A 22,568-nucleotide genomic window follows, 5' to 3' on the forward strand; every position below is an offset into this window, starting at 1 on the left:
CTTATTTCGTGAATCCTCTCTCTATGTGAATTTGAGCCAGCTGCCTAAAAAAATTCCTCTATTTCTTCCTTTGTAGAACCTTTTCTAGGACCATAAGCACAAATAAGTCCGATTGTCCAGTTCCCAATTCTGATATTTGCCCATATCACTCTACTTGATATTCCTTGCCATTCAAGAAGATAATCTTCATATTTAGTGTTGAATAATACTATAGCTACTCCCTCTTTTCTTTGATTGTTGTCTGAATATAACTCTTTGTATTTGTTGCTTAGAAGATTTAACCCTGTCTTCTTAGTTTCAGTCACACCTATCATGTCAATCTAGTACTTATCCAGTTCTGCTACCAGTTCAGTTTCTTTTCCGTTGATGCTTCTTATGTTGATAGTACTAATCTTGAACTCTGTCATGCAACAGAATAACAGCTGCAAAGGATATATTGGAATTATTGAATGAGCACTTTATCAGCATCTATCATGCTGGTGTAAATGATGGCATGCAACATATTGCATACCAAGGGTTAAGCAAGTAAATAGAGTAGGAGTGAAATGGATGAACAGTGAAATCAAGCAAGCTGTTCTGGTAAATAAAATGCTATGTATGAGGTACAAGACAGTTGGTGGTGATCGGATCCATGAAGAGTATAAAGTGCAGGCTAGAAAGGCGATGAGCATGGTAAAGAAAGAAAAGGTGCAGTATGAGAGTGAGAGGAAATTGGCTGGTCAAGCCAAGGGAATTTTTCCACTATATGGCAAGCAAGAGAAAGAATAATTATAGCAGGTTGACACTGGTGGATAGTCGTGACAGCAGATTAATAGCTGCAAGGGATATAGTGGAATTATTGAATGTGTACTTTATCAGCATATATCATACTGATGTAAATGATGCCATGCAATATACAGAAGAGAGGCGAGTATTAGGAGAATCGGAAGTGAAAGAATCAGAGGTGTATCAGGTGTTGGTTGGGTTAGATATTAATAAGGCTGTGGCTGCCCTTGACATGGTTATTTAATGAAAGTCTTGCAATGGGTAGGATTCCTAAGGTGTGGAAAGAAGGTAAAATATTACTACTCCACAAGCATAGTTCAAGGACAGAAGTTTCCAATTATAGACCAGTCTGTATAACTGCAGTTGTGGTCAAGGTGTTGGAGAGATTGGTAAGGAATAGAATATAGGATTGGTTGATGGATATAACATTCTTTATGATGGTCAACATGGATTTGTAAAAGGCAGGTTCTGTTTTAGCAATATACTTGCATTTTATGATAAGGTAATAGGTATGTTAGATAAGTGAAAATCATATACATTGATATTCTTTGATTGTGCAAAAGTGTTTGATAGATTACCACATTATAAGTTGATATACAAGCTACAGAGTATGGGAATATATAGTATATTGGTTAGATGGATCAGAGATTGGCTCTCTGAATGATACAAACAGGATGTGTATGATGAAGCAGTGTCTCAAAAAAGGAGGGTAATTAGTGGCATACCCCAGGGTTGTGTTCATGGGCCCCTGCTGTTTAACTAGTTTGCAAAAGATATATCATGTGGACTGACTGGAGATCTTCAGTTGTTTGCTGATGGTGCAAAGTTGGGAAGAATTATAAGTGGCACTGATGTTAATTTCCTTCAGGAAGATTTATTATTATTATTATTATTATTTGACACCTCCAGGGAGTCCAAAGACTCATCGAGGGAGAGTGTGCCAACCGCATCGAACGATGGGTCCCTTTCCAACTACTAACCGCACTCAAACTTACTTAACTGAGCCATTAGTAGCAGAGGCTCTACCAATTGAATAGACTTTTAACTTTGACAAAGGAGATGGAGTTGTATTTTATTATCAATAAGTGCAAGATGTTGCATTTTGGAGTGAAGAAATATAAGGTTGTGTACTACCATATTTACTCGAATGTAACTCACCCTCACATATATCTTACACCCCTGATTTTACTTTATGAAAAAAGAAATTAAAAAGTTTGCATATACCTCACACATGAAAAAAGTTTAAAACTTTAAGAAATACATAGTGAATGTTGTTATGGCAGTTACAGTTAGTTTGGAATTCAGTTGAAGAGAATCAGCATTTCAACACTCATTGGCTTGCCTTTGTCACTGAGTTGCAATTTTTTGTGAATACGGCATCAATCATATGCATGTCTTTATAATTGCACTATCTCCACTGGCCTACCATTGCTGTCTGTTTAGCACTATGCTTTCACTTCTGATTAGTAAGAAATTTTTTCCGATTAGTAGGGAAATTCTTCTATAATTTTCAATAAGTTTTATTTCTCTTTTTATAGATGGTACTATGAGAGCTCTACTCATATTACCTGAAATTCTACATTCTGACCATAACCTCTGAATGATGCATTGCAGCCACTATAAAACTTTTATACCTACATAATCAGGAATTTCTGGTTGAATATCATCAACTCCAGCTGCCTTTCCCACATAAAATTTCATGGCTTTTCTTCCTCATTTATTCTAATTGCATTCCTCTCGAATATTTACTTTCGTTGTTTTGTCACAGCTTGCTTCATATAGTAGTCGTTCAAAGTAATTACTCCAGGCATTGAGAATAGCTATCTTCAATTTTCATGTCACCTTACTTTTGCACTATTCTTTCATCCATTTGTAAGGTTTTGTTAATAGCCTCCTGAACCTTTTGCTCCTTCCATGTTATCTTCTATATTCTCATAGTATTTCCATGACTTCTGTTAAACTACTTTTACACATTCCTTTGCTTTCTAACAATTTTCTCTGTGTTCTCAAAGGCATTTGCTAACTTACATGGCAATTTTAATTTCTTGAATCTATCATGGAGTTCTGTTTTTCTATCCTTGCAGACAACCTCTACATGCTTTTCTGGCTGAATCAGTCAATGTTTTTTTCAGGATCTGCCACCAAGACTCCAAGCTCTGGTTCTTGTTTTAAATTTCTTTCAATTTTTCTTGAATAATATTTGTAAAATTGTGTCTATATTTCATATTTATTTTTAATATATTCAATTTTATTCAGCTCAAAACTAAATGGTGATCTCTTTCTATTTCAAATTGGAATTTTTTGCTATGTTCTTGTCTGGGACCAATGTGAAGATATTGTTATAACTTAGTCATTGAGACTTTCTTATTTCTTGCTCTTTCTCTCCATGTGAATTTGTGCACTTCTTTATACTGGAACATGGTATCAATAATGACTAGTCCATATCCTGAAGAACAATCCATCAGGTACTTACCATTAATATTAGTTTTGCTTTCTCCAAATTTTTCCAAAACATCTCTATATGCCTGGTATTCATTTCCTTCTCTGTTGTTTAGATTGCCAACAAGAACCAACTTTTCCATTTTCTTTATGTCAGCTGCTTTCTCGAATGATTAAAAATATTCTTCCACTTCTTCCTTAGTAAAACCCTCTGTGGAACCATCAGCAAATAAGTCTCATTGTCCAATTTCCCATTTTGACATTTGTTGATTGACTAAGAATGACATCTCAGTCATAATCAGATCCTCTGATACTATGAGCAGGTCCAAATCTCTTGTTCCCCACATTCTCTCCATAACATGCTGCTGTACTAAGTACTAAGAGAACAGCAGCATGTTCTCTTAGTACTATTCTTTTGCTTCCTGTGCCCACTTTATATTGCTGTAGTTGAAATCACTTTGCACTTGCCTAACTAATTTTCCTAAACAATTTCTACATGACCATCTATTTTCCTAGTCTATAGCAGCATCTCAACTAAACATCATATCCTATCCTTTTCTACTTCACACTGTATACTCTCAAAGCTATTAGTGTTATTTCCCCACTCGGATTCTCTACCCTGAGAGGGCACAATTTATCTCTTACCATGAATAACTAGGATTGCCAGATTTTGGAAAACCAAATACGGGACATGGATGACCAAAAGAATGATGATGCTTTATGCCATGAAATGCCACAGTTATTTCAACAGCAATAACTGTTCTTTCATTGCTGGTATTTGTTTTACAAAATAAGTATCAATGCTTTTGGAAATGAAACTCGAAATGCTCAATTTGTGTTTCTGAGTGTTAATGTGTTGTGTAATATCCTCTTCCCCCATGTGCAATACTAAACGTTTGTCTACAGATTTTGCATTCAACTTCATCATTATGTTTTCTTTTTGCTATAAAATTCCCCTCTTTCAAATGATCATTGTTAAAAATGTACTTTTGTTTTGGCATTGTTAAGGGCTTAAGGAAAGAGATAAAATTTAATTTACCTTTGTATAATTAAATAAAGAAAATTAATTTACTTTTAATTATATATTTTATGTATTAACAAAATATCGCACCTTCGAAAAAGGTGAGATATTATTTTTCAATAATTATTGAAATAACATCACATACCGTACTGCAGAATGTCCAAATAAGAACTGTTTGAAAATAAGCAAATGCAATATATCTGTACAGAATTATAAATAAAATACTTATACTAAATAAACAGCGACCAATGAAAGGAACCGTCGCCGCCATGCCTCCACAGTAAACTGTAAACACAATTAATTTCCTTGAATTGTCAGTTTTTATGTCTTACAAATCAATTTAAGTTGGATTATTTGAAAAGAATATTGAAAATTATAAAATTATAAATATGTTAAGCAATTATATTTTCATAAAAAGTATGGGACATTAGGCTGTCCCTACAAGTACAATACGGGACAGCAAAATCTACGTAAAATATGGGACATTCCTATATATATGGGACATCTGGCAAGCCTATGAATAACACTCCTTTTACATTCCTCATCCTGCCAAAATATGCTAGACTCTTTAGTTTCTATCCCTGTCAAAAGTATCCTCCTCAGTTAACCGGGTTTTATTGATATCAACAATTTTCAGATTGAGGTGAATTAGTGCCACAAACTCATTCCCTTTCTTCCTAATGTTCCTAGCATTTGTATATAGAAAAATCAGTACATTCCTGATATTCATATAGGTATTATTACACCCTTCATACTCCCCACTTAGTCCTGTAATATAGTTTACATCCTGTCATTTCTCAAGCCACTATATCCCCACGTGGGATATACCTGATGTATTCCTCCCCATGCAATTTCGGTTTCTCTGCACTAACACCCTCACTTGCCCAGAAAACAACAGTCTTTCCAAATTCCTGCATACTTCTGTATTCAAATTTAATGCATCTCTTGATTCAAATGTAATTCCTTCTATCCTCTAATTAGTAGGTGCCCTCCCTATCGAGGGGAGGGAACCTACTATACAACTCTCTGTCTCCACCACTCAATTCATCTTTACAACAAACTGCAACTACACCAACGCCATCTTCTACCACCACTAGTATTTACACAGACAATCACAAACATCCATGCCCTTGGCAGAATTCAAACCTGAATGATATAATCATGTAATCACAAGAAAGATATTTATTTAACCAAATATTTCGGTCTGGAAATAGAAGACCATCATCAGTGGTATTACAAGAACAGTTTAAAAAATACAAGCTGGAATACTAACAATAGATCGTTAAAATTAGAACACGCCACGTGATGTTATATCACTAAGTATGAAACGGAATATTTTGAATGGTCTGCTATTTCCAGACCGAAATATTTGGTTAAATAAATATCTTTCTTGTGATTACATCATTCAGTCTTATGTCGCAAGTATCCTTGAAACAACAGAATTCAAACCTACTACTTTTGGCTGGAGAGTGGATATGCTAACCACTCAGCCAACAAAGCCAGCAAATGTATTCCATGTTTCCAAACTTCTCTTCTTATACATTCTCAGTATTATCTCATTTATCATCACCACTCTTTCCTTCCACTCTGTATTATCATAGCAAGGCAACACACACACATGCTCACTATCTTCCCTCACACACTTCTGCTGCACAATCCCTAGCACCCATCTCAAATCTCTTGACAAATGATTCACACTACCTCTCAGGTCATTTATATCAACTATCATTGCATCTCTTCTACATTTTCACCTCACTTCATTGCCATCACCACATTCTCTATTGTTCTTCCATGCATACACTCCTCTTGCACAACTGAAGTCATTAAATCAAATATTGGCACTTTTGCTTCATTTTTACATTTTTTCAATAGTTTTCAAGGCATTTTGTCACCTTTGTGATCTTTATATTTTTTCTGTTAGTTTGGCTTTTAATTGAATATGTCTCTAAAAAAAATAATAGACTTTGCTAATTGCATTATAAACATTAATAATTGCTATGTTTGCTGAGCAACCATGTTCTTCGTTATTTATTGATCTGTTTACTAAGCACTGGTATCCCACATTAATAAAGCTACTGTTGTATTTTTTTTCTATTTCAGAAAATGAAGCTGATTATGACCTTCTCACATATACACGCCCACATTTAGTTAAACCAAGAACAAAACCATTTGAAGATTTTTATGATATTGGAGATGAATTGGGCAGGTAAGTGGTCTGGTTCAGCATAGCAATAACTGAAAGGGTTATATTGGAGACGAATTGGGCAGGTAAGCAGTCTAGTTTCAGCACAGTAATAACTAAAAGGGTTAAGTCCAGCTTTATTTCAATTTTCATAATTGTTACTTACTTTTCAACAGTATAGATGACAACACAGAAAGATAAGAAAATAATATTTATTAACTTATTTGCTGATATTATATCCAGCATCTTCAGAGCACAAAAACAGTTTGTCACCATATGCGAAACAACAATTTGGGATTAGTTTAAAAAACCTGTAACGGACAACACAAGGAACTAAAGTCCTAATTAGGCCATCTATGTTGGAAAAAGAGAGAGAGAAAACAAATATTAATTAGATCTTAAAATGACTGTTTCTCAGATTTTTGGTAAATTTATACAGCCATACTTGTTCAGGTTTGGAGTATGTTTTAAAGCTTCAGTTGATTAAAAAAAAAATCTCTCTGACTTATAATGACTTCGATGTAGCACTTTTGTTTTCTTCCAATTGATTCTGTTTGAAGAAATATCCAAGGCATGGTCTGCTAGACCCGACTTGCCATAACGATGGTGCTGGATGTATCTTTTATGATCACCAAGGAGGTGGATGTCAACAGTTCTTCCTGTCTGTCCATAGTAAGCTCACTCCCAAGACCAGGGCACTTCATAACTGCTGGATGTGATAAAGAAGAGATCTTGTCCTTAGTTGAACAGATGACAGTTTGACATAAGGTTTAAATACAGTGCATAGCTGATATTTATTGAGAACTCTAGATATCTTTTAAAATATCTAGAGTTCTCAGTGTTTTTAAGTGTTTTTAGCTCTAGCCCTGTGAGTTAGTGTTTTTAGGATACCATACTGTTGAGCTGGATGATGGTGTGACTGGGGGATATCCTTAACAGCATCTCCGACGCAATGGCAAATAAAAAATTCACCATAGTCATAAACTGGCATCAGAAAAAATTTGAAATCCTCCAGCATCATAGTGCTGTGAAACAACTGCAATTACAACAATACTGCATCATTGTGAATTTATCATCGGTAGCCCTAATGGATGAAGCTGTTAATGTGTTAAGTTGAGGACATAATTTTGCCCCCAATTAAGTTCCAAAAGCCAAAATAATGGCTTACATTGAACGAGGAATATATGACCTGCCTCCAGCAACAGCCAGTAACATTTGTTTGGATGTGGCCAATGTCCTAATTCATTCCAAGCCTCCCAAGAACAATATCCCACAAAAGGAAATCAGTGCTTTAAAAGAACTATAAAGTAATAACCATATTGTTATAACTGAAGCAGACACAGGTAATGCAACTTAGTGATGAATTTAGCTGAATATGAAAGCAAAATGCACATACGTTTACAAGACCAGTGTACATACCTAATTATAGATCATGATCCCATTCTCAAAAAGAATAACGTTTGCAAATTATTGAAAAAAGACTTCCTGGTCAAAAGAAACAGTTAACGAACTCGAGCCTTTTCATGTTAAAACACCCAGAATTTATGGAGAACCAACAATTCACGAACAAGGTGCACCCCTATGTCCTATTATGGATAATATAAACAGTAACACATACGAACTTGCTAAACTACTAAATGGTCAAAAAAAAAAAGCTAACCTCACAAATAATTCTCCCTCTTTTGTTAAAAATTCTGTTCACGTAAAAAAGTATAACATTTGAGAAAACCATATCTTAAAAAGTTCATATGTAATGATTAGTTTTGATATCACTTCACTATTTACAAATGTACCATTAATTGAAACCTTTGATTTACTAGTTACATATTCCCCCTGATATATTTGATCTATTTAAATGTACAGTACATGGAGGTTATCATGGAAAGGGAAGATATACAAACAACTAGATAGGACAGCAATGGGCTCCCCCTTTCTTCCCCTTTAGCCAATTTCTACGTAGAACACTTGGTAAAACTAGCTATGAATACAGCTACTCTAAAACAAATGGTTTGTTACGCTATGTTGATGATGTGTTTGCTATTTGGCCACATGGTCCAGACACATTGGATACATTTTTAGTGTATTCAAATAGCCAACAACTAAAATCAACTTCAATGGAGCAGGAAGCTAATGACTGTCTGCCCTTCCTGGATACACTAATCATACAGCTTCCAGATGACTCCTGATCTTTTTTCTGTTTATAGAAAACCCACACATATAGGGAGATATTTGCACAAACAGTCACACCATCATCCAGCTCAACAGGCCTAGCTGGCTGAGTGGTTAGCATATCCACTCTCCAGCCAAAAAAGTGCGGGTTTGAATCTTGCTGTGGGAATGGATGTTTGGGATTGTCTGTGAAAATACTAGTGGTGGTTGGCAGTAGATGGCATTGGTGTAGTTGCAATGGTGAATTGAGTGGTGGAGACAGAGTTGTTGAGTAGGTGCCCTCCCTCAATATGTTTGGACTCCCTGGAGGTGTCACATAATAATAATAAAAAACACTAACTTACAGAGCTAGAACTATTTGTTCCAATGACAATGCTCTTACTGCTGAACTCACTCACATTGCACCTTCTTAGCTTATGGCTATAATCTCCATAGGTTAGAAAAAATACTAAATGCTCCCCATTGCCTATCACATAAGACTGCAACAAATCTGTTACCATCCCATACAGTCAAGGCACATCTGAAAAGATATCTAGAGTTCTCAATAAATATCAGCTGTGCACTGTATTTAAACCTTATGTCAAACTGGCAACTCTCATCTGTTCACCTAAGGACAAGCTCTCTTTTTAATAACATCCAGCAGTTTATGAAGTGCCCTGTTCTTGTGTGTCTTGTGGTTTACTATGGACAGACAGGAAGAACTGTTGACATCCACCTCCTTGGTGAACATAAAAGATACATCCAGCACCATCGTTATGACGTCAGGTCTAGCAGACCATGCCTTGGATATCTCTTCAAACAGAATCAATTGGAAGAAAACAAAAGTGCTACATAGAAGTCATTACAAGTCAGAAAGATTTTTTTTTGTAATCAACATAAGCTTTAAAACATACTCCAAACCTGAACAAGTATGGCTGTATAAATTTACCAAAAATCTGGGAAACAATTTTAAGATCTAATATCTGATTTCTCTCTTTTTCCAACATAGATGGTGCCTAATTAGGACTTTAGTTCCTTGTGTTGTCCATTACAATTTTTTTAAATTAGTCCCACTATTATACCAAATTGTTGTTGTTTCGTGTACTGTGACAAACTGTTTTTGTGCTCTGAAGATGCTGGATTATACCAATGAAATATCAGCAAATAAGTTAATAAATATTATTTTCTTATCTTTCTGTGTTGTCATCTATACCATTAAAAATAAATAACTTGTCATGTGAACACAACAGCCTTTGCACGCGTTTGTTACTTTCCAAGTTATTTTATAAATAAAGCTAAGTTTTGATTGTAAATACAGATCTTTCATTACACAGTTCACATCATGTTGAAATAATGTCTTCCTCATTAGTCATTTTCTGTATACTACTGACAAAGGTTTTCCCCCCAGTTCTCCATTGCCCAGAAAACAACAGTATTTCCAAATTTCTATATTCAAATTTAAAGCTTGAGTTTTTCTATGCCACTGGGTTTCAGCCATGTCTTTAATCTTCCTGTAGCTCTCCTACCATTCCTAGGATACTATTCTGATATTAACTTTGTCCATTTTTGAGTGTTACTTCTTGCAATATGACCTGCCCATTGCAGGTCATATTGTAAGATTTGGAATATTTGGATCTTTTAATGGCTGATATAATATCTCACATCCTAGTCTGAACTCTAACCCAAGTATTGTGATTTCTATCTAGAATGGAAATTTATACCGAGAAATTATCTTTCCATTTTCCTCTGGGTAATCCTCAACTTGTTGGTCAATATTTTATTAAAATCCATGTTTCAGTTGCTTCTTTTACTGTGAAATAATATGTTAGCCTTAAAAATCACATATATGATTTTGCAAAAAAAAAAAAAAAAAAAAAAAAAAAAGTAATTTAATTATATTTTCAAATGCTTGATAGGTACCCAAAAGAGGTGTATAGGATAATATGAAAATACATACCACATGAAAAGTTCATGTCATCACTAACTTCCAATCAACAATTTTCATCCAAATTAATCTGTCATTTGTCAGGACTCTAATATCACCGGATCTTATATTTTGATCTTCAAAAGTACTTCTTACTGTATTAATTCACCTAAGATCTTGATATTTCTCTGCATCTGTTTAATACCATCTTAGTAACGAACACCTGTTTTGATAGCCTTTTGTCTTTTTTTAAATTACCATACCTTCTTTGATTATGAGTTTTTAATAGCACTTGTGACATAGTAAAAGTTAACAGAAACATGTAGATTAAAAAAATGAATAATAATAATTTAATAAAGCATATATTTCAATCTGAATCTAACAGATCAGTGTAGACAGACTTATGTGTTCGTCGAACATGTTGTTTATTATTTTAACGGTATAATAGAACACAGAAACTAAGTAAATAATTAATTTATTAACTTGATGCTGATATTTCGCTGGTATTATAACCAGCATCTTCAGAGCACAAAAACACTGTTTGTCACAATACGCGAGACTAAAACAACATGGTGTACATTAACAAAATTGTAGCAGCAACACAAAGACTAGAGTCCTGATTTTGGCACCCTCTATCTGAAAAAAAAAAAAAAAAAAAAAAAAAAAAAAACGCTATCATATATTGCTAGAGTCCTAGAAAAGTGCTAGTTTTTCCTTAATATGACTGTCTCCCAGATCTTCGGCAAGTTAATACAGCCATATTTGTTGAGATTTGGGGTGTGTTTTAGGGCTTCTGTCGCCTCTAAGAACAATCTCTCTGATTTATATGGGTTTCTGTGTAGTACTTTTGTGTTTTTCCAGTTGATCCTGTGTGCAGGGGTATCCAGAGCATGGTCTGCTAGGCCCGACTTCCCATAATGATATTTCCGGACGTATCGTTTATGTTCGCTGATGCGGATATTCACAGTTCTTCCTGTTTGACCGTAGTAGGCTTGATTGCATGAGCAGGGTACTTGGTAGACTCCTGGATGTGATAAAGGAGGAATGCTGTCCTTGGGTGAGCGGATGAGGGTGGCTAATTTGCTACATGGTCTGAATGTAGTGCGTAGTTTATGTTTAATGAGAATTCTTGAGATCTTTTCGGATGTGCCTTTAATGTAAGGGATGGTGACTGTTTTGTTGTAGTTCTCTGTGGTGGATGGTGGGAGGGGTTTCTTAGGAGTGTTTAGTATTTTGTTTATTTTTTGTGGATTGTAGCCGTTGGCCAAGAAGGTGTGGCGTAAGTGAGTCAGTTCAGCAGTAAGAGCCTTGTCATTTGAACAGATTGCTCTCGCTCTATGGGTTAGCGTTTTTAAAATGCCATATTGTTGAGAAGGATGATGGTGTGATTGTTTGTGTAAGTATCTGCCTGTATGTGTGGGTTTTCTGAAAACTGAAAATGATAAGGAACCATCTGGGAGACGTGTAATGAGTGTATCCAGGAAGGGCAGACAGTTGTTGGCTTCCGGTTCCATAGTAAAGTGGATTTTTGGGTGTTGGCTATTTAAATGTGCTAGGAATGTTTTCAATGTCTCAGGGCCATGTGGCCAAATGGCAAGCACATCATCAACATAGCGTAGCCAAAGTGTTGGTTTGAGAGTGGCTGTATTGATTGCTTGTTTTTCCAGGTGTTCTATGTAAAAGTTGGCTGGGGGGGGGAGAAAGGGGGGAGCCCATGGCTGTCCCATCAATTTGTTTGTATATTTTCCCTTTCCATGTGAAATATCCTGCATGTATTGTGAATTTGAATAGTTCAAATATATCAGGGGGGAAGTGTGACTTCAGTAGATTGAGGGTTTCTATTAGTGGTACATTTGTGAATAGTGAAGTGATGTCAAAGCTTACTATTAAGTCTGAGCTTTTTAGGGTGAGGTGTTGTAAGATGCTTTTTAGGTGTGCTGAATTTTTGATAAAGGAGGGAGAATTGTTAGTGAGAGTGGCTAGTAGCTTCGCTAAATGTCTAGCCAGTTTGTATGTGGGACTATTTATACTGTCCACAATTGGGCATAGGGGTGTGCCTGGTTTGTGAATTTTTGGTGATCCATAGATCCTCGGTGTTCTAACATGGAAGGGTTTGAGTTTGTTAAAGTTTGAGTTTGCTGCTACAATTTTGTTAATGTACACCATGTTGTTTTAGTCTCGCGTATTGTGACAAACAGTGTTTTTGTGCTCTGAAGATGCTGGTTATAATACCAGCGAAATATCAGCATCAAGTTAATAAATTAATTATTTACTTAGTTTCTGTGTTCTATTATACCGTTAAAATAATAAACAACAGATCAGTGTAGAAACAATTCAAAAGGTGAAGCAACTGCAACAGACTTTAGTTCCTTCCAACACTACAAGCCAAGTGCTAGAGAGATCCACATGACAGATGGTAATTAAATACATAAAATTATAAAAACTAAAATAAAATAAAATAAAAAAAGATGCAATTCTTCCAAATTTTTCTATGGATGGATATACAATCATTCTGATTTCACTTTAAGTTGTGCCAAAGGGCTTCTGCACTCTATTTTAACATTCACTCAAACTTAAAATGCCTATGTAACAAGATGGTGCTGGACCAAGGTAAGTGTCCAATCCATTCTGAGGAAGGCCAGATTTTTCAGGCTTATTATGGATGATGTAAGATTGATGTTCCTACAGTCGTTTAACAGAATGCCCTGTTTGTTCAAAGTATGAATGAAGGCAATCACACTGAACCTGGTAAATACTAGGGAGAGAGAAAGATTGGGGTCTGAGGAAAAATATGAGAGCAAAATTATATATTTTAAGGATCTCTGAAGTTGATTCAGAATTTCACATCAACTTGCTCACAAGTGTCAACAAATGCAGGTGAAGCTATTCTGTAGAACAATGCTTTGGATGGCATCTTATCTGTGATCTTTGTGGTTGGATAGACAATATGTGCTATCAAGTAGGAATTTGATAATGCCCTTTTTTTTTTTTTTTTTTTTTTTTTTTGAGAAGAATGACAGCCTGAATCTTGTATGAAATGGCCTGTGAAAGAAGGTATGCAATGAGCCAAAGTTCTTAATACACCAAATAGGAGTATGGGAGAGGAGAATGTCTAAGAAGACAAAATTTCCATCCTTTGTTTTTTCTATAGTGAAGTTGATACATGTGTGGCTCTTAGGAAGGCAGGTAAAGATGCTTCAGATTCAGGCCAAATAGTGAAAATATCCATAGTATACTTAAAAGGAAGGTTGCAGTTATATTGAAGATTATAAAGAGTTTTCAAGATGTTCTAAGTAGAAATTGGTTAAGGCAATAGAAAGAGGGCTCCCATAGCAATACCATCAATCTTCTTGTAGAGTTTGTTTCTACAGATGAAGTAACCTGAGTGAATGACAAAGTTGAACACTTCAGCTATGTCTGGAGGGAACTCCTGTGATCACAACTGGAGAAACATATTCCTCATATAGAATAGAACTGTATGACTTTGTCATTCTCTCAGGCTACTTCATCTGTAGAAACAAACTCTATGAGTAGATTGCAGGTACTGCTATGGAGAGTCCTCTTTCTCCTGCCTTAGCCTGTTTCTACTTGGACCATCTTGGACTCATTATTATCTTCAATACAACTAATAATCTTTCTTTTGGATATATATGTGGATGGTGTTTTCACCATTTGGCCTGAACCTGAAGCATTTCTACTTGCCTTCCTAACCAAGATTAACAGCCTATGCTTGTGCATCAATGTCACTGTGTAGAAAAGAACAGAACACCAATCTTACATTATTCATAGCAAGCCTGAAAAATGACTATCTACCATAACCAAAATTTCTAAGTCTCATTCTAATAAACAGCAAGCAGTACTTTTTAATTTTATTTTATAATTATTTTTACATGAACCTCCAAGGAGTCCTTGGACTCATCATGGGAGGATCTGCTACACAGCAAACTCACTGCCACCTCCTACTATGATACTACTACTACCACCAACACACAATGCCATCTACTGTCTATCACCACCACTAATAGTATTTTGTGTCTGTAAATTGTGTGTATCCTATTGGCCAATTTGCCTGTATGTAGGATGAAAATCCTGAATTTCTGGGAAAAAATAAACCCTGCTACCCCAGTATGAGATTGGCTAACTCACTCTCAGTTGAAAAATCCCTTATAAATATTCCTCTCATCACAATGAAAATCGAACTCGGGTCTTTTCCAGTAGAAGAGTCAATGTCCAGTCGTTCTTCCAATTGTGCTTCAGAAGTGCTAAAAAAAATCCAATCCCCCCCCCTCCGAGTGGACTTGAACCACCAACCTTTTGATTAACAGCCAAACACGCTGATTGTGCCATGAAGGTGCTTATTATTTTATTTATTTAATTACCATTTGTTATATACACATGGCTCATGTCATTGGAAGAGAATAATTCGTTGTTGTTAGTTCACTTTTTGAATTGCTCTTGCACTGATGATCTGTTAGATTAAAAATGAAATATCTGCATTATTAAATTATTATTAATTTCTTGTGTCTACCTGTTTCTATTAATCAACATTTTAGATTAGTTCTGCTTAAATATTCCCAAATGTTAATAGTGTCAAGTTCCTTGCTAATATCCTCATTTTTAATAAGATTCTGCCATTGATGTCATCTGTTTAGTCCCCTAATTGTTGTATTTTTAAACCCACTTCTCAGATCCATAAGTTAAAACTGGTTTGAACACTATCTTGTATGATGCTACTAAGGTGTTTTGGCTCATTTCTCTTCATGTTCCATATAAATTTATTCAGGTGACTCCTCCAAACTAGCTTTGTTAATTCTGTAGTCTATTTCCAAATTTAGATTGCCATCTTCATCAAAAATTGTGTTAAATAGCTAAAATATTTTATGTGTTCTATAGATTTTGTTCTCTTTATTACCTATTTATGTCAAATTTATTATAACACTTATTCAGTGTAGTTAGGGAATCTGGCAGACTTTTACTGCATTTATTTAAGATTATAATATCTGCATGAAGAACTAGTTAATATCTCCAATTTTGATATCATGCCTAATGCCACTTTCCTTCATAATGTGACCCATATTTAGTCAGTTAATTTTAGTTATTCAACATCCCTTAGATAGGATGCCATATGGTCACTCATGTCATAGATTTTTTTTTTTTTGAGGGGGAGGGGTGAAGACTCTGTTAGAAGAAGTGACAGGGTTGCAGCTTCCCTTTCCTTGCAGAATTAGTAACAAAATCTCAAACATTGATGATGTGGTAGGATTTAAACTCACAGCCTGTTGGAGAGCAGGTAGGCTCTTCATCCTCCCAAGCAGGCCAGCATACGATTCATCATCAATATGGATGATGAATCGTATGATTCAATGTAATGAGGTATTAAACATTATCTCCACTGTTAAACACCTCATTACATTGAATCACCATCTTGTATTTCTTTCAGCTCTAACTGCTGACTTAAAATTCAGATATAGAGACTATCTATTGCTTAAAATAATATCCCATTTACACCATATAATGGTAGCATTTTGAACAACTTTTTCCTTGGCATGTTGTCATATGCCATTTCTAGATCTACAAAACTTAAATATAGATTCTTGTTATATTTCGATGATTTCTCAACTATTTGTCATAAAGTGTAAATTTGATCCTAGCAATCTCTAACTGACCTGAGCCGCTTATTCTTCTCAAAATTTCACTTCCACGATTGTTCTTCACCTTTTCTCAAATAGTCTTGCATAAATCCTCCCGCGATGAGTCTTCGGACTCCTTGGAGGTGTCAGGAATAATAATAATAATAAATCTTATCTTCTGGGATAAATGTTACCCTCAGTATAGAAATTTCTCTTTAATTCTCACATCCATTTTATTCATCCTTTTTTTTTTTTTTTATTGATGTGCACTATGAGAGCTCTACTCCAATCATCTGAAATTTGACATTCAGACCTTGACTTGCCATGCAGCAATTGCAAAACTTTTATACCTCCATATTTGTCCATTTTTGGCCAAATATCATCTACTCCAACTGCATTTGAGGTTTTTAATAGCTTTTTCCACCTCAAGCATTTATATGTATCACTGATTGCATTTCTCTTGAATATTTTCTATCATTGTTTTGTCACAGCTTGCTTCATTTAGTAGTTTTTCAAATTAATTACTCTAGACATCTAGAATGTCTATCTTCAGTTTTCATGTAACCTTTATCATCTTTCATTCCTTCCACAGTATTCTTTCCTCCATTTCTGAATCTAACAGATCTGAATCTTTTAGATTCAGAATGAAATATCTTCATTATTATTATTAGTAGTAGTAATTTCTTGTGTCTATAAGTTTCTATTAATCAATATTTTAGATTAGTTCTGCTTAAACATTCTTGAATATTAATAGTCATTACTGTAAGCTTCTTCAATAGCCTACAGAACACTTTGCCACATTCCTGATATTTATCTTCTAGATTATGTAACAGAGGATGAAGTTATATTTAGACATGTTACAAGGCAGCAGCAAAAGAGAGATAAGAAAATTGTCACAAGAGTACTATAATCAGGTTGCCAAAGAATATTGTTTTTACTTTTCATTTGAGAAATATATCTGTAAATATTATGTAACAACAATTTTTTTCTTCATACTAGAAACAAATATGATTTCTGTTGTTTTTGGAGGAACAGATTATTCAAAAGTTGGGCCACCAAACTCTTATATTGACGCTTTGGTATTTCATTCCCCTTGAGAATTAGCACAATATTTGTTGTCAGTTGCTAAAGATGATAAAAAATACAATGATCATTTTGAATGGAAAAAAATTACATAGTTGTTAAAGTGTTAAAACACACACACACACACACACACACACACACATTATGCTGTGAAATTTGCAGGAAGCTATATGATACTTCTGGACATCCATCTGTACATACAAATCTTCATAAATGGTGGTTTGATGAAGCAAAATGTAAAACTTGGAAACCAAAAGTTAACTGAGTTTTTTTTTATGTACACATATGTTGGTCAGTGCTTTTTGTGGGATAATATGCAACAGCATGGCATACCGGCATCTTTATTAACAGTGTTACATGATACGGATGTGGTATGGTTGTAATTGTCAACTTTTCTTGCTAGCAAAGAATTCAAACCAGCACATATTGTTTCACAAGAAACACACTGAAGTTAATTTGCGTTATTTCTGGAAATGATCCAGCTTCACCTTTTTATTATTATTATTATTATTCAGGCCTCCATGGAGTCAAAAGACTCATCGTCCTTCCTAGGAAACACAAAGTCTATCATACCACTCATTGAACTCATTGATCATTCTTCTTCTCACCACTCTATCAGGCAATACATTCCACGGTTCAACCACCCTCCATGCAAAGAAACCACTCCTCACCCTCTTGCTCACAGCTTCCTTTTGTAACTTCCAGGGATGGCCTCTTTTCATTGCTCCTTCCTGATGTTCCACCAAGTGAAAGAACTCCCCATTGTCAACCCTGTAACTACCTCTCAGCAGTTTAAAAGTCTCAATCATATCACCTCTCCTTCTTCTATCCACCTCAGCCGATCCTCATAACTATCATTGTACAGTCCTGAAACCATCTTTGTTATCTGCCTTTGTACCCTTTCCACAGTTAATTTATCCCCTTCAAATCCTGGGGACCAAATCTGAGAACAATAGTCCAAGTATGGTCTGATCAGGGTCTTATACAACAAAATGATAACTCTTTTATCTCTGCAGGTCAGCGTCCTTCTCAGTATTGCAGCAAATCCACTGCCATGTTCTTCAGTGACTTTTACAACAATAAGATGCAGACAATATATTTTGTACATATCATCTGCATCTTTTTTTCAGCAGTTCCAAGATTTTGCACTAGTCCAGATGAGAGTTATGAATAGTTCTGCCATGCCCCTTCCCAAGTTAAGATCGATTCTTAAGATAGTGCTGATTTTGGTTGTTAATTACATAACCCAGTGGTTCTTAAGCTCTGGGTTGTGAAAAAATATTCTAGGGGGGTCACATCAGGCATTGATAAACATGAATAAATTAAATATTTATTACAAAAAAAAAACTATTCAAATTATTATACAATTCAACCTGTCATTTTACTTTTTCTAAATTTCTTATTTTTATCTGCATATGTAAAGATCTAAACTATAAGAATTGAATTATTGAATTGAACTATGTAAAAGTAAAAAAAAAAAAAAAGACTCATTTAACTTAACCAGTACTGCCAGAGGTCGCTAATAATTCCATCTTAGGAAAAGGAGTTGGAGATACAGAAAAAAAAAAAAAAAAAAATTAAAAACCTGCAATATGACTTTTGGGATTAGAGGGGGGGGGGTATGTAATAAGGTTAAGAAAAACATGCAAAAATTTTTCTTACAAAATGAATCAAGAAAATTCAGTATGTTGAACATTGGGAAGAATATAGTCTTTCATTTCTGTTATTTGTAAATACTGTATTATATTATAGTAACTTTCATGGAGTCATTGTGAGAGGTATCACTTTTTTTTTTTTATCTGTTTATTTTTATGTTAGGTCCATAACAAGAGCTTTTGTTGGTCAATAGCACTTATCGAGCAATGTATCTATCATTCTTAATCTTAAACTTAGTCCTAGCATTTACAATACATTTTGGTAGTGCATTCACACGTTTGTACAACATTAAGTTGTAACATTAAGAATGTCCTCTCATTCACTTCTTGTATAATCCCTTCTGTATTAATCTGGTAAAATCAATACATTTTGGTAGTGCATTCACACTTTTATACAACATTAAGTTGTAACATTAAGAATGTCCTCTCATTCACTTCTTGTATAATCCCTTCTGTATTAATCTGGTAAAATCAATACATTTTGGTAGTGCATTCACACTTTTGTACAACATTAAGTTGTAACATTAAGAATGTCCTCTCATTCACTTCTTGTATAATCCCTTCTGTATTAATCTGGTAAAATCCCTTGGAGAAGTGATATGATTGGGACTTTTAAACTGTTGAGAGGTAGTTACAGGTTGACTCTGGATTGTTCTTTTGCTGGAGAGAGGACAAGGGGCCATCTCTGGAAGTTAAGAAAGGAAGCTGTTTGCAAAAGGGTGAAGAGCGGTTTATTTGGATGGAGGGTAGTTGAACTGTGGACTGCATTGCCTGATAGAGTGGTGGGAGCATGACTGGTGAATGAGTTCAAGTACTGGTATGAAACTTTTTGTTTAGGATGGGCCTCCCACGAGGAGTCTTGTGCCTCAATGGAGGTATTGAATCATAATAATAATAATTCTTACCAAAGTCTCTTTCCATAACTTTAATTTGGGTCCTTTATAACTGCTTTGCTCTCTTACATTTTTATCTGTATTCTTTCATGTTGACTTGCTTGCTAGAATCTTTTGATATGTTCAATTTTTTTATTTATTTTTTCTTGACTGACAGTTAACTTTCAAGCTCCCACTTAGAGTTTTGATTGTTCTTTTCTTGTAGACAACTTTACCACATACTCCCCCCCCCCTCAATGAATCAGTCAATGTTTTCTTCTATGTTATGAAGAAAAGGTTTCTTCAGGGTCTACCACTGAATTCAAGGTTTGTCATAGTTCTTGTTTTTGAAATTTTTAGTTTTTTCTTGAATAAAATTTTTATATTTGAGCCTATAACATTGAGCAGCTCTGAAAGCTGCTCAATGCTAATTTTTTTTTTTTTTATAGATTTTCTTACCTATTCTTCTTTTCAGGAGATTCTAATTGGAATATGGTCATCCTACTGATAACTAAATGAAGATCACATTCCAATTCAAATCTCCTGTATATTCATTTTCAAAACCAGCATAAAGACATTACTATCAACCACAATTTAATTGTGATAAACATTCTGATACAAATTTAAGCAATAAATTATTAATCGTATTATGTTTTCATTAACTGAATGTTTTGTACGTTCATGCAGAGGTACTCAGTCAATTGTACACCATGCTGTTGAAAGAGCTACAGGAAAGAGTTTTGCAGCTAAGGTGATGCACGGTAAAGGAAAATTTAGACAATTTATGGATGCTGAAATGGAAATCATGAATCAGGTTTGTCATCCTCGACTAGTTCGTCTTTGGGATGCTTCTGAAACTAAAGCATCTCTGACTCTCATCACTGATATGTATCCTTTCACATTTAAATATATTAATAGAACATGCTTTGTTGCTGTAGTTTTGTTATACCTCTATCACAGTTGTTGTTATTTAGAAATGAAAGATAACTCTTAAAGCATTTATTTAAAAACCTCCTCAAAAGCACTGAATATCAAAAAGTGACAAATCAACCTGAAAAATGTGAATTTTTATTTTAAAATAAATAAATAAATAAAATAAATAAATGAAATCCTTTCATTAAAATTTAAATCAGATTTCACTGCTAACCTGTGACACTGTTCCCAGAAGTTCACTTGTTTGCTAACACAGAATGTGTTTCTAATATAGTGCAAACAAGTGAATAAAAGGAAACTTATTTTGCACATAAGGAAAATATAAAATTATTTCACATTCTGTATTGAATTTTGCATTTCTCTACTGAAATTCTCACAGATCACTAATAATTTCATAATTATGAAATTAATATTGGCAAAAACTCTGTACATAATACTTATGCACACAAATTTAAAGGGACTGGTGAGATGATATGATGTCCAACCCAGTGTAATAAAAACCAAGGCCTCATATTAAATTATCTCTGGGCAGCATACATAAGGGATCTACATGTGAATGAATTAGTCTATAAGATGAAATATATTATATCCCATAACAGTGAACCCACACTCATGATATCTCATTCCAGCATCAGTCTGTTGCATGTTGAATGAATTAAAACAATGACAGTTTTTTTATTTAGAAATCTCCATGTTAATACCTCTTTTATATTTGCACTTTTTTGTTGCAATCTGAATATTAATGATACAATGATGAATATTAAATCATCGTAATTTTTTATATGGTTATTTGGCAGTATTAATTTCATAATTATGATTACTACAAGCCAGGATTATAAAAACCATCTTTACTTTTACAAAATTGAGTTCACTATCAACATTGATTTATTACAGAATTTTATTTAAAAAACCATTTTCCTTAACATATACCCTAAGATGTGGTGGTGGTGAATTGCTTGACAATATTCTTAAAAAAGGAACCTTAACAGAAAGAGAGGTTGCTCATTATATTAAACAAGTTCTGGAAGGATTAGAGCATATGCATAGCAGATTTATTGGACATTTAGGCCTCACAGTAAGTTTTCATTTAGTCTCTTTTGATTTTGTATTTAGAGCACAATTTCTTTTTAATTTTTTGTTAACATATAGAATAATTAAATGCAATAGAATGTTAATAATATTCAAACAACTCTTTTTATTTATACTTCACACTTAAATGTGAAGCTCTAGAAAAAATTTTAAATGTGAGGTGTGGATGGGTGATATGACTGAGATATACAAATTAGCAAGAGGTCCTTACCAGTTAAATGTGGAAGCGGTTTTTCATAGAATGGAGGGAGGTGGGGATAGAACCAGAGGCCATAACTGAAAATGTATAACGAGGGTATGAGGATCTTTGCATGAAGAGTGGTTGATGAAAGGAATGCATTTCCTAAGAGTAAGCATGGAAATGGTTAATGAGATCAAGCTACCATTTGATAATCTTTGTGTGTGACAATAGGCCCTCCTATAATGAGTCCATAGGGATCTGATGTTAATAAATAATATATTAATAGAATAAGTGCTATGGTTATCTCTCACTGCTATGTCTTATTGTGACATAAAAATTACTGATCAATTGCATTTACATGCAGCTTTACGCAGAATTATAGGTCAGTCACAATAATGGTAATCCTGTCAACAGAATCAATCCCTAGAGGGTAAAAAACATAATCACCTTATGAAAATAAAAACTCTCCCATTCATACACGTAAATAATTTCATGTAGAGTATGAAGCTTTTATCTATAACTTGAAACAATTAAAGGTTTTCCATTTTGAACATAGAAACTCCCGTAGAAAATTCCTTCCTGCACCATGAAAGCCGAGTAAATCAGATATTGTAAAATAATATGATTCATTCAGATACATTTGCAA

General features: G+C 34.4%; 1 protein-coding gene across 1 annotated transcript in view; it reads left to right on the forward strand.

The window, feature by feature from the left end:
- LOC150105008 (protein Obscurin-like) overlaps positions 1 to 22,568 on the forward strand; it is a 790,953-nt gene that overhangs the window by 584,320 nt on the left and 184,065 nt on the right. The window contains exons 58-60 of the mRNA XM_090395103.1: positions 6,326 to 6,431; positions 20,407 to 20,607; positions 21,589 to 21,727. Coding sequence (XP_090251229.1) covers positions 6,326 to 6,431; positions 20,407 to 20,607; positions 21,589 to 21,727 — 446 coding nt within the window. The remainder of the gene's footprint in view (positions 1 to 6,325; positions 6,432 to 20,406; positions 20,608 to 21,588; positions 21,728 to 22,568) is intronic.

This window comes from Typopeltis vanoorti, chromosome 7 (genome assembly GCF_054136105.1).
Source record: "Typopeltis vanoorti isolate ZY-2024b chromosome 7, IOZ_Tvanoo_1.0, whole genome shotgun sequence".
Taxonomy (NCBI): Eukaryota; Metazoa; Arthropoda; class Arachnida; order Uropygi; family Thelyphonidae; genus Typopeltis; species Typopeltis vanoorti.